We start from the raw sequence: 14,693 nt of genomic DNA on the forward strand, positions 1-14,693 counted from the left end.
AATATTTGTTATGATGGCTGTGATAATATTGAAAAGTGATGCTATAATTAAGACAATGTTATTGTTGAAAGAATTTATTAGTGTTGATTGGAAGTGTTATATTATTGAATTGTTTATTATGATGATGAAGCCTAATAATGAATTTAAGTGGAAAGTATCGGATGAAGATGATTGGAAGCTTTATATTATAAAGTCGTTTATTGGTGTAACTAGAATTATAAACAATGCCACTAAAGTGAAAATATCGAGACTCAACGGAATAAATAGAAATAATAAGGAAGAAAACAGAACCAGATCAAGGAATTGTTTAAAGGAGTACACCAGATACAAGGGCTTCAAATTTATGATGAAAATAATTATCAATTAGGACAGCCTCAACAAACAACCAGACAGCAGATAACCGAACGGCCTACAGCAGTATAGCCTAGCTACAAGCAAAAAGCCAAGATACGGGAAAACCACAACAATTCTACATGAAATATCATCGAATTTAAAATAATATGATAAGAAGTCAAAGGAAAACAACACTATCAAGCCAATTACTAACCTTCCTTAATAAATTTAATATTGGTATAGGACCTCGTGGCAACAATCCAATGTTTTAACTCCTTCCAGCCGTTAGAAGCCTGTAATAAGGAAAAGAACAATTTTTAAATATGTAATTAAATTATATACATCAGATAAAAAAGGACACAAGCGGGGATAATAAAATTAAAATTTGTTAATTACCTTTTAAGAGAAAAAATTGAGCAGTTAGGTTAGTTATGAAAGTCGATAGCAAATTCTGCTGTAACATGTAACACTATGAATTGTAGAACAGCGAACAGCTGACCAAAGCCACCCAAATCAAATGAATGTAATATCTGTGGAACATATGTTTATAAAAAGAAGTACTGTACCCAAAGAGTTATTTATTATTGTTATTTATTATATTTATTAATGTCGATATATTTATTTATATGTTTTTATATTTATTACTTTTAATTATGCCACGTTTGTTACCTGAAAAGATTTAAAGTGAATACCAGTTACCAAAACCAAAGAGCCATTAGCAAAAGAAAGTATTGTACCTGATGTATAGAAAATTATTATATTAAGACCTAAGAAATACTATAAGATATAAGCCCAGAAGTTTATGAATCGAAATTATTGTCTAAAAGGAATCATTTATGAGAATTATGAAATGTGTGTAGTTAAGTTGGCAGCCCTGCAAGCGGCGAATTCAAAAATTACTGTGTTGTAAATGGTGTCAGGAGGAGTACGTTTAGAAGTTTATATTTATGATATTTTTATGTGTGTTGAGGAGGAGAATTTGTTATTGTTTTTGATAAAGGTATAAAGGAGATGCAGCAAATATGACTGCGAAATGTGATAGAAGTAGGAGAGTATAATTTATAAATAAAGTATAGTGTATATCATGTATTTGAAGGGTGGGTTTTCATTAAAACATTGTGATTCTCAAATATTTTGAATTCAAACCCAGGGGCGCGTGTAACATGTTTAAATTTGGGTAGATGAAAAGCCCTAACAGAAATAATAATAGGTCTAAAAATAAAGTAATTGGCTAATATCGCCAAGCAGATAATAATCAAGATAAGATAGCATCAGCTTGTTCTGGCTAAATGGTACAAGAACTTAAAAAGGATTTGAAGGAAGTTTATTACTCATAAATAGATTATTCATAAAATATTTGAAGATTGAGGTTAGTAGATGTATTCACAGATCGGTGACCTAGAGATCGATCAAACCGAAGAACGTAGAATCTGACCAAAACCCCTTGGCAGAGCTTTATTGCATTCGGATGGTGTGCAATGTGAAAAAACACCCGTCCACGTGGCTAATTATTAGTTAGCATGGAATTAATATTAATATATATAATATTAACTAGCATGCAAAGAGCATAAATAAAAAACCAAATAAAAATAATTTAATGTATTCAGGAAATAAGAGTTACCAGGCGCATGAATACCTAATAAAATTTGCATGCACCAATAGTAAAACAGCAGTTAATGGGCGGCAACTGTAGGCCGATTCAAAAATATTTATATATATTTATATATTTGTAGTAGATTTTGTGTAAAAATTGGTGTAATCTATATTATCAATATGGCTCGAATGCAAAGAAATTATTAATCATATAATCTAAGCAATATTTTGGCATTCTTTGTAAGATCTATTTGAATTTAATGGCGGAGGATTGAGATATTTAAATTTTATGCTAATTTGAAAGTCGGAAAGAGGATCTGTAAAACTTGAGAAGGAAGAACCAACACTCGCCAGCCAGATGCCACCATAAGAGGACCCCAAATATTTTAGAGCGAAGTACCTTATTAATAATTTTGTAAAAATTTAAAGTTAAAGTAAATTATTAAATTTCTTAAAAGACTTCGTGATGCTATTGTGAAGCAGAAGTCATTTTTCATTTTTATTAAATTTATAACCCCCTGGAGGAGACGATTCCGGCTACCATATTCCCGGACCACATGGAGTTGGATCGACATCGGCGGCTTACAAGAAGATTTTCGACACGTGAGTGATTTAAATTTGAATTTAGTGATGGGCGCCCTAGTGCTTCGAAATAATCTGATGATCAAAGCTAGCTCGCCGAAAGGGTTATTATAAATTAAGAAATTAATAAGAGTAATACTTGCGCAAGTAAAAATTAGTATTAAAGGTATTTAATTGAAAGAAAAATATATAGATCAATATTTTAGAAATTTCTATTTAATCAAAGAAGTACGAAATCTAGGCTATCAAACGTATGCATACAATATTTAATTTTTTGCAATACAATTTGCGATAATTTATCATAGTTCTAATTCACTAGATGAATGGCTCTACCTATTCCGTCAGGTGCCGAATCTTGCACCCTGAGATGAAAATATATATTCGATACAAATAAATCTACTAAATACTAGAGATTTTAATATATAGATATATTTGGATTATTAGTGGCTAATTTATCCAGCTGATCTTAGAGCACATATTTATGATTGAATTATCCAAGCCGACAAGTATTAGCAAGTACATGTCACAGCTACATGCCAAAGAATGCATATGATTTCAAGATAAAGGCACATGGTAATGATTCGTGCCATAAATCTAGAATATAAAGTTAGCCTGTGATATTTTTATTGATTTCAAATATTGTTCTATTTTTTATATTATAATTTTTACCGCTCTATATATATTTTTTGTCTCGATTGAGCTTTGCATTATTTGTGTAATATATGTATAACTTTTTCATGGTGTGCAATTTATTTTATATTCCTCATCTCTATAGTATAAGTATCATTTATATATATATTTATTATTATTGAATTACAAGAGTTATTGGAGAAGCCCATATCTAGGCCTATCAAGATTTTTTAAGACTGAATACTATTAGAAAACCACGCCCTAAATATATTAAATCTCATGCTTTACCGACTGATGCCAAGCAGGAGGCTAATCGTTATTTTAATATAAAGAATAACGTGACATCATCTGTTGCAAACAACTACTATCATCAAAAGCTAATTTACTACGAAACATACTGGCAACTGTTCAATTTGAGTTGACGGCAACAAGAGATTGAGATAAAATGCTAAGCTACATTGAGTTATCTTTCATAAGTTCTTTATATGGAACATTCTTTCTTTCGAATAAAAATCTTCAACTACAGTAATAATAATCTTCGATTATGAAGAACTAGCAGGGCATCCGTGCTTCGCTTCGGGAATTGAAAGATAAGATTATTTTTGTGAACCATTCATAATCTAAATTCTACCAACAAAGTTATAATCGTTTTTGAGATTAGGCCACAACTTGGCATGAAAACTATTGAGTCGAATAAATGATTATCTTATCTCATGAAAGGCCTGATTAAAATAGGCCTTCATTTCAAAGTAGTGACAATCTGTAGCTTTTCCTACCTCATCACCACTACAACGCCATATGTCCTGTGACACTTGCTCCAGGTCTGGGAATTCACTCACATCCACATATTTAATTTCTTCATCTTCGGACCCTATATTCGAACATATCTTCGAGTTGAATATATTATCTCCAACTGGGAGGTCCTTGATTTTCAGGCACGTTCTGTAGGTTTATGCAAAACAATCTTCACAAACAAGGTGTGCTACATAATACAAGTGGAACCTTGATATAGCTTGTATATCTCAAGGGACACTCATACATATACAGATCAGTGTTGTATACTTGGTATATGGCACTCATGAACCAAATACAATATAATGATATGAACTCAACCATATACACATACAATAATTGAGATCATACTTGGAATGGTTCTTACTTTGGCCAATAGAGGATAACTGGCTCAGTTCGATTACGAATTCCAAAATGTCAGTCATTTTACAATCTTACAAAATAATTACTATAGAACTGTAAATTTCATCAGAAATGTCAAGAATGCTCTATTGTAGCCTTTTTGATTACAAATTGTATGCTGTAACTACCAAAACATTCAGACAAAGAATACAACCACAGCATTGATTGCTTGGGAAACATGGAATCAATTATCTTTTTTTTTGTGTAGTTGAGAAGTTGATAGTGTGGTAATTATTCATATTGAATGAAAAAGACTAAGAAACTGTCAAAAAACCACTGATTTTTTGATAATTAGAAAGACCGGTTTTGGTTATTACACCATTGTCAATCTCTGATAAAACGTTTTTTCAGAGATTGACAATGGTGTAATAACCGAAACCAGTCTTTCTAATTATCAATAAATCAGTGGTTTTTTGACTATTTCTTAGTCTTTTCCATTCAAGAATCAATTATCATTATTATTATTAGTATAGATAACAATCATGTCTTGATTCTATGTCAACCCATAAAGCCATTTACAAGAGTTTGGCACTTTACATGATTATGGGACACCCTGCATGAATCATTGTTCATATTATACATGTTGAATAAGAAAAATATGTACTATAAGGGTCCAGCAAACCTATTTATAATACAGTTTTGTTATAGGACACTTACTAGGTCCCATAAAACATCAATTAGACCATTGGTCCTATACCTACCATTGAATCTAATAGGATCTGCTTTTTCCTGTTTTCAGAGTACTGTACTGTATACACTATAACTGGTAGGCTCCACATATCATTAGGAAGGCACAATTGTTCGGATGTCAACACATACTCCTGTAATACTCCTTACTTATCAGCTATGATAAAATCAACATCAATTATCATGATATTTTATAATTCCTGAGAAATGTACTGGATATTGGTTTCCTTTTGTAGTACTAAGGCCACCTACACACTTATAATGAACAGGTTTGGAATTTGTTTATTGATTTCCTCCTGAATTAGGGGAGAAGTACTATTATGAGGCTCTCTGCCAAAATAAATATCATTTAGGGGTGTGTTGAACATTGATCTCTTTGGATGTTTCAAGGTATTTCAGAAGTAAATGTACTGCAGTATAATGAGGAATGCCCTATAACAGGATGCATTATATTGGAATTCTACTATTCTTATACTATTAGAATTCTAGAATTCACTTAGAGCTTCCAGCAATGACTGAATGAGAAGCATAGATGTTATTGATAAGGGAAGCAAATATATTCTCCATATTCATCATCAGTCAAAGACATTGGGAAGAAAAAGCAGGTCAAAATTGCCTAACATTCTTCATTTCTGGGAAAAAAGTTGAAATCTTTGGACTAAGACATTTCAGAATAAGCAGCCAATATAATAAATTTACTAGATTCCAAGGATGAATAAGGTATGGTTTCCAAATAGCATAGGCCTATACAATTTCCAATAATATCAATTCTGGAGCAAGCTGTTCTCCAGTTTGAAAAAAGCTCAACATTTCTAATTCTACATGAATTAATCCTCACTCACACTATCTCAGATGGATTTCCAATAATGGTTGTTGTATCATCTTGAGATTCAACTTGAATAGTGATTCCTTTGCCTTCTCCATTGGATAATTGCACTTTTTCTCTGTCCAAACGGTAGTCTATTTTCTCTCTGTGAACAATAATTTAACATAATGGGTGTTTCAAAAAGGATGCACATGGAAGTTTGAGAATGTGAATTTTTTGCATTGAGTTATTAAAGTAATTATAAGCTATGCTGTATGGAATTATTACCTTTATTATATTCAAATTACCTTCAAAACTTCCAAAGTAATGTTTGAATGGCTTCCCCCACTAGTAATGCTGATTTGAACATTTGCAGCCACTTTTTGTAGTGTCTGCTCAGAAATGATTTTAATCTCACTTCCAATATTAGCCTTTAATTCGTCAAGTGTATGAGGATTGTTATTGAAAACCTTACTTTTTAAATTCCTCCAAAGGAAAAAGTCAGCTGGAGTAAGATCTGAGGATCTTGCCAGCCACAATACTTTTGATATCACATGATAGTCTAAAAATGCTTGTAACATGTTCATCATTTCAGCAGAAGTATGGCATGTTGCATTATCCGCCTGCTGAAACAAACAATCTTGATCGTCTAAGTCTAACAATGCTATAAATTGTTGAATAAGGTTGAGATACACCACACCATCTACAGATTTGTCAAAGAATAAAGGCCCTACAATACAACGCCTGGATATCACACACCAAACACCAATTTTACAAGCATGTAATGGTCATTCTTGAAATGTGTGAGGATTTTCAGTACTCCATATTTGACACGCTTTGTCACTGATATATACACGATCAAATATTTCAATACTGATGTCATGAACAAGGGAATGTATCTAACAATAATACTGTATACATTTCTAATGGTAAACATCCTTCAGTTCACAAATGACTGACACATAATGTGGTAAGGATGCAGATTCAATATTTCAGTAGCCCTGAAAGTGGAAGATAGTGACAATCCAGCCTGTACAGATAACTTTCCAAGTGATTTCCTGGGTGATGTAGTCAAACGTTGTTTCACATTGTCCAGAACTTGTTCTGTTAACACTGACGGTCAACCTGTGCTTTTCCAATCCAGTACACTTCCAGTCTCACAGAATTCATCAATCAGACTTGTTATTGTGGTGTTATTAGGTACTGCAGGATTGGTAAATTTCAAACTGAATTTGTCTTACACTCGTTTATGGGATTTTTATGCAAAATCACTTTCAATAATAAACACATGTTCATCCTTTGAGAAAAACATATTTGAACATACACAGACACTACAGATTACAAATGTATACTAACAAGCACTAGTAAATGTAAATTATGCATGCTGCTTCAACAATGAGTATGGTAGTGCCAACTGTTATTTGGGGGAACAAAATATTCCCTATATAGGAAATATATTCCCTTAAAATTTGATGTGCATCCTTTTTGAAACACCCATTATTATTAGTTCAATATGGGCAATGAAGATTTTGTATTGATCACATCAACAATTAAATCATGATGAAGATTAAAATCTGGGAGTTATCTTTATAAATGAAAATTCATCTCAAGATTCAGTTTATATCTGAATGATGGGACTGGAATCCACAACAATGATACATATAACTTATATACAAATTTGTCTAGGAGTGATTGATATATATGAAGTAGCTCAGTCAATTGATGTGCAACAAATCAGGAGAGAGCTGAATTTTTGCTGGGAGTTAGTAGACATAGTACCTACATAGTCTGGAACCGAAGAGTCCCAGACTATATTCCTTACACACCTTGCTTTTGACCCAGGACCATCTCAAAGTCCAAAACTTTAATAGTTAGGCTGGGTTAGGAAACAAGTAGTAATTGGTATAGAATTGTGGATGATTCTATCTTCTACTATTTTCATTGATTTCATTGATTCATACAATACTCATACAACATTCAAAAATATAGGGAGAGGGAAGAAAAGGTAACCTTGTGCTATTTCTATGACAAATTCAGATAAGGTTAGGTCCAGTCTAAAATAGGTTGAGTCTTATTGTTGTTGTTCACTTAACAAAATTATCAGTCCTCAATTATTTTCACTATATAGATTTTTAAATTTAGATGCTTCAAAACCAAACCTAGAAGAAATATTCACATCATGAAAAAACGTTTCATTTTGATTGAACTTTGAAATCTAATAATTTTCGAACAAAAGCTCCTGATGATCAATTAATACATCATACATCACCTACCAAATTTAAAAAAAAAAATTGTATTCAAATAAGCTCTAGGACTCTCCATTCCACACTACTTTGAGTCTCTAGGATTTTAATTTGATTTAATTAAATTAGATGGGTATATTATGTAGGTTCATATATTAGATTAAAATCATGACTGACCTGTGATGCATATGTCTCTCTTCAAACTGTACATCAGGCAATAACGTACGAAAATGATCTGAAAAGGATGACATAGATTTTAGTTAGTCATGAAAACTTCTCTCTCAGTTGTCCTGTTCTGTCTTCTAACCATCGAAAACGTCAAATAATACATTGATATCGGGCACTGAGCTTAGCTGCTTATTTTTATTCATTGATAAACAGAACTTAATTCTTAAATAATGATTGGCGAAGGACTAACAGGCACAGTCCATGGATGTTTTTTCCCAGAATTTTTATTTATACACTAGAAATATTCTAAAAAGGAGGCTATGAATATCTGAAAACATGAGAGTCCTAATTCATATCGTTTACAAACCAAATTGAATAAAAAATAACACTCACTAGTCACTCAGAACTGTAAAATAATGATTAACTTTGAATATTATGATATACCATCTCATGTCAACAAATCAAATCTTTTTGATAGGATCAAATTCTCTAGAATTCTCGCAAGATATGGTAAGCTAATTGATTACACAGCTGATCTCTCACACAGGCACACGCATCTCCTGTTATCGACAGAAGATGAAATTATCATCTGTTTTTCCAAGGATGATTCATCCTTTCCATGTCCTCCAGCTAGTTTTCCCAGGAATGAGATCTAGTGCAATCAAGTTTTTAAATCATGAACCTACTATGTTCCAAATTTCGTGAAAATCATTAGAGCCGTTTTCGAGATCCATTCAACATAAATAACCAGATAACCAGTTATAAAAACAGGAAAATAACCAGATATAAAAATTTTAAAATAACATATAGAAATATAAACGGATATACAGGAATTACTCGCTTGATATAATAGGATACAAGAGGGAGGGAAGAATCAAGAAGATCAATAACTAGGATGAAGTTCACAGAGTTTTATCAGTTGTTACGTTCTTGTCTCTTCATAATAAATATCGGGGCAATGAGCTCCACTTGTTATTTTCATTTATCGATAAACAGAACACAATTTTCTAAAATGATCATGCTAATATTAATTCACAGCTGGCAACATGTCATCTTATAAATTTTGGGATGCAATATTTTTTTTTTCATATACTCACTCACTCATTCACTCTTTTACTATTCACAGCTGTTTCAGCCAAGGATGAATTATTCTTTTAATGTCATTCAGCGAGTTTTTCCAAGGATGATACCTAGTGCAATCGAATTTCTATATCATAGACCTACTATGTTCCAAATTTTTTGAAAACTTTAAGAGCCATTTTTGAGGTCCGTTTAACATAAATAACCAGATATAAATATGAATAACTAGGTAGTTATAAAAATACCGAATTTGCTCACTCAATATAATAGGATTAGATTCGTAGTAGCGATTAGATTCTTAGTATTCATTGTAACAGTGAACAATATTGACTCCTAGGAGAAGTTGTTTCAAAAAGTTAGTTCATTAAAACAAGTAGCTTATGTAATTTTATGGAACATGTGAGGCAACCTTGACTCTTACCCTTGAAAACCTAACCTAACCTATGCAACCCAACCAAACATGAACATGTCACAATATGAATTTTGTGATGAAATTAGAGTTGTTATAATAGGCAAGCAGTCATATATAATCTCTTCCTTTCAGGGTTTGATCATGGTGTCTTGTTAACCCTGTAACATATCATTACTGCCATCATCACTTTCTGTGAGCCTAATCAACTGTAATTTCTATTTCTCCTATTCATCATCCTTATTATAATGTTATTAGTGAATTGGCTCATGTTTTTCAATGTAAAGTTGAGCTATGTTTGGTTTTCAATGTGATGTTAGGTTGGGTTGCATGGATAACTGAGGTAAGGTTTTGAAGGTGAAGGTTGAAGTTGTTCAAGATCTGTCAGAATTAATTTAGGTACTCAAGCAATAAATTTATTTTTGTGTTAGCTTTGAATGGCAATGTTAATTGATAATTATAGTTCAATGGATTTGCAATAGAATCATAGATGTTTGAATATAATTATTGCATTTTCTAGGCCGGGTTTCACCAGGAACTAAACTCTTGTTGTTAGAGGGAGCATGAACTTCAATTAGCCCTTAACTGACAAAATCGGGTTTCACCATACACCATTAGGACTAATGAGCCATTATAGAGTTAACCGGCCAAAGTTGGTCAGTCAACATCTGTAATCAGAAAAAAATGGCGGTATCCTTTTGAATGTTAATACTAGAAGAGCATACGAATTGGCATTTGGGAGTGACAGTGATGATGATTATGTTGTTCGCCAACCTAGATGGATGAGAGAAAGGGTTGATAATTTGAATATAATCTGGTCGAAATCGACTTATTTTTCAATATAATTGACTAGATGTGTTCTTCCACTGTTAATGGATGCTGTGTTCCTTCTTCTTTTGATAGCTTTAGGCAACACAACATTGACAGAATAAGGGCTAGAAGACATCCTGTGGAATTTGATCTATTTACAAAAAAAAACTATATAACAATTATTAAAACACTACAACCGGAATTGAATTAGATAAATCACACAACTGAAGAAACTGCACTATAATTATCATTGATTACTAGAATTTGTAGGCTAATCTCCACTCAATTTGGTAAAGAAAACTTGTGGTTTCGAAATATAGTTGGATCATTCTAGGTTGGGTTCTACATGATAACAATGTGAAACAAGTATCATTATGGCCCACTGCCACCCTGTTCCACTCTAATCTGTCGTTTTGTAATGTAACATTAGTTTTTGTTGGTGGAATCAAATTTCTCAATCTTTTGTTGAAGTCATCAGTTAGTGTTAATTGTAGACTACAAAGTGGAGCATTAACATGAATTTGGTGGATCTTGCCCTTAGTGTGATGAATGTTAATGCCAACCAGTTGCAGTAAGTTATTCATCTACCAACAGTGAGATCCAATTTTAATAATGCACCCATGCCACTATGGCATCAGCCACTCAGTTGATACTTTGACATACCGCTACTATTGCTCCTACTAGATCCAGCAGAGATGTTTTGTAGAGCTGTTCTCCAAAGAGTCGTTCTCAAGAGTCGATCATCATTCTCCTATGCAGTCATTACCTTGTTGTTGATCTCACTTCAAGATGGATCCCGCTCTTTGTTGAACACAGCTTTGTTATAATGTTGTTATGTGTGATGAACCTACTCAACATTTGTATCCTTGTTTCAAGCTTTAATGAGATTGACTGTTTCAATGTAAAACTCCATCAAGTTCAAGATTCATACCTTTTGCTGCTAAAGCCTCACTATGAATTATACAGTGTGTCCATCTAGCTTCTGGTGCTACCTTTTTTATCCTCAAAGTCCAGTGTACTTTCCTGACATAGCCCGAGCTTCATCTGTACAAATGCCTACACATTTGCTCCAATACATGTCAATGTCCTTCAAAAATGTATCAATCATTCAAAAAAATGCTTTCACCAGTTTGTGGGAGAGTGGTGGGGGGCTTCGGGAAAGTCATTATTTTTTCTCTCCCCATAATTTTTATGATGTACTTATTGTATCAATCAATAGATAATAAAAGTATGAAAAAAGAAAGATGCTCATCGTAATTATTTAAGAAGTAAATTAATTCATATAATTTTTCAACCAAGCTTCACGCCCCCCCCTGAGGAATCATCGCGCCCCCCTTTAGGGTCGCGCTCCAAACTTTGAGAACCACTGCTCTATTCAATCATCTTATTGTTGTGGTCTGTTTGTCCACAATAAATGTGTAACCGCTCACTCTCACCTGGCTCTACCTTAACAGCTACCTACTAACTAACTTTCTATTGTGCCCACCTTGGTGGCTGCAACAATAAATATTTTCAATTTTTATGGAGAACTTCCAATATATAAAAATTTATTGAAAAAAATATCATTCCCGAAATTTGAAAGATATCTCACCTAATTTGACTTTTATTAATCCTTCTTCGGTGGATCCATCTTCATTTTCTTTTACTTGAAGGAACATATACTGTATTACTTCTATTGTCAACTCATTATCGGCTTCATGAATGTTTACTTCATCATAATAATAAATTTGTCTAAGTGTATCAGTGTTTTTCAATTTCAAAACAGTGACCACTCTGTAGTAGGAAGAATGAACTATGTCTAAACCCTCAGTCACCTGGAATCAATCAACCTGGTAATCAATTCATGAGAACTGGAATAACTCAGGGCTGGTTCCCAAACTTGAGATTAAGCTAAATTTTAAACTGGCTTTCAACTCTGGAGTCGGAGAATTGGCTCTCCAAGTCACTGTGTTAATGTAATCAAGGACTTAAACAGACTCTGGAGTTAAAAGATGACATTACAGTCTGGAGTTTATAACTCCGCTTTCTGAGTGAAGAGCTTATAAGTCCAGGACTTGAATCAGATTCTTTCCTCTTCCCAAGTCGAGGATTTATCAAGAATAATTGAGTCTAGAGCTTGAAACAGCATGATTTTAGACCCTCGACTGGGGAATGATTTAAAATGAGTTCTAGACAACTAGGCAAACACATTTCAGTTATTGTTTTGGAGTATGGCCAAACTTGGCCAACCTATAAGGTATACCTAAACCCATAGCCAAAGGTATATCCAACCTGAAGGTATAGCCGAGCCTATGAGGTATTGTCATGGAATACCTGAATTATTTCAATTAATATCAAAGTTCATAATATCCATAGTTTGCAAGTTTCCAACCTTAGGTTTCCTCAGGTTTGCAACCAAAGGTTTCCAACCTTATTTATGACTGTCGCATAACCTTAATATGATTTCAAAAACATGATACAAGGATTGCCTTGGAATTTCATCTTCCAATGTGAATGTTTTTATAATCAATGTCATTATTAACACAATAATAATAGTAATATAACAATAATAAATTGAATTCAGACTTGATAACAGACTTGATCATGGCTGATATTGATGAAATTCGTACTTTGCTGGAAATTGATAACATCACTCCTGAAATCGATGAGTATATCAATGATGTTCCTCCAATAAATGGAAAAAATATTGAATTCTTAAATATCTTATCGACCAATATCCGCAGCCTTCATGCAAATTTCAATCAGTTAATCTGTTGTAGGCTATAAACAGCTTAAAAACATATATTCATGTAATAGTTCTTACTGAAACTTGGCTAACCGAGAACATTCCATTTACTTACAAGATCCCAGGTTACACCGAAGTAAATAAATATTCGAAAAATTAACAAATGTGACGGTCTGTGCATTTATATTAGAGATAATATTGATGTCAGTGTTATCGCTTGTGACATTGTTGATGCAAACTCGTTGTGCTTGGACTTGAAAACACCAAATGATAAAATGTTCAGAGTTATAGGAATTTATTGATCACCCAGTAATCATAACACCGAGAATTTTGTCAACATCCTAAACCATTTCCGTGACAATATACCCAATTCAATGAGTGTTTGTATGGTTGGTGATATAAATATGAATATTCAATCAACTAGTATACAGGTTCAGGAATACATGCATATTTTAATGAGCAAAGGCTTCAAATCTCATATAAATGGGAGTACTAGAGTATCAACCACATCTGAATCGTGCATAGATCATATCTTTTTCAAATACACAAATAGCAATTTCAGCTTAATATTTGGGAACATCTTCAAGACAACAATAACGGATCATTATTCGGTTCTATTACATTTAGGTAATGAACGGAATCCCAAAACCACATCAAATAGAATAATGCCTGCAAACAGCATAAAAATATCATACAACTACAGACTTCTTGCTGAAAAATTGGAAAAAGAAAACTGGAATACAATTTTTGGAAATGAAGATATAGATATACTTGTTGAAAAGTTTGTGGAACGGTTGAATGGTATTATAATTTCAGTCAAAACTGAGATAAACATTCCTCGCCGAAACCGCCCTTTGAAGCCTTGGATAACGCAAGGAATAATAAGATCAATTACTATATGGGATAGAATGCATGATAGAATAAGGAAAGGTCCTGCAAATGCTGATTCAATAAATGAATACAGAATTTATCGGAACACATTGAATAGGCTCATAAGTAAAGCGAAGGAGAAATATTATAAAGGTAGAAAAGAGCAATGTCAAAACAATAGTTCAAAGCTTTGGAGGAGTATTAATGAGGCAATCGGGGAAGGAAAAAAGGAGTGTAACAGGATCAGAGTTGAAGCCAAGAGGCTTAATGACTTTTTTACCAATGTTGGTGAAAGACAGGCTATAGCTTTGAACAATGAACTAGCGAATTCTCCCAACTTTGATCACAACAACGATATAACCGAAACAAATCTACTGAATCCTTTCTTCATGAGACCAACAGATTCTTAAGAAATTGGAGAGACAATAAAAGAGCTGAAGAATAATTGCGCCCCAGGAATGGATAATCTCAATAACACAGTACTCAAGCAAATAGGCCACACTATTTCACAACCACTAGCCACGATTTTTAATAAATGTTTCGAGCAAGGCTACTCACCCAAAC

The 14,693-nt window shown here is 33.0% G+C and overlaps 1 protein-coding gene across 1 annotated transcript in view; it reads right to left on the reverse strand.

Moving 5' to 3' along the window:
• The window catches only part of LOC111046354, a 120,501-nt gene that overhangs the window by 53,732 nt on the left and 52,076 nt on the right, over window positions 1-14,693 (reverse strand). The window contains exons 11-14 of the mRNA XM_039440729.1: window positions 12,126-12,348; window positions 8,245-8,302; window positions 5,862-5,990; window positions 3,915-4,080 (exon numbers count right to left, since the gene is read on the reverse strand). Of these exons, the coding sequence (XP_039296663.1) occupies window positions 3,915-4,080; window positions 5,862-5,990; window positions 8,245-8,302; window positions 12,126-12,348 (576 nt within the window). The remainder of the gene's footprint in view (window positions 1-3,914; window positions 4,081-5,861; window positions 5,991-8,244; window positions 8,303-12,125; window positions 12,349-14,693) is intronic.

The sequence above is a fragment of the Nilaparvata lugens genome, chromosome 14 (genome assembly GCF_014356525.2).
Source record: "Nilaparvata lugens isolate BPH chromosome 14, ASM1435652v1, whole genome shotgun sequence".
In the NCBI taxonomy this organism is placed as follows: domain Eukaryota; kingdom Metazoa; phylum Arthropoda; class Insecta; order Hemiptera; family Delphacidae; genus Nilaparvata; species Nilaparvata lugens.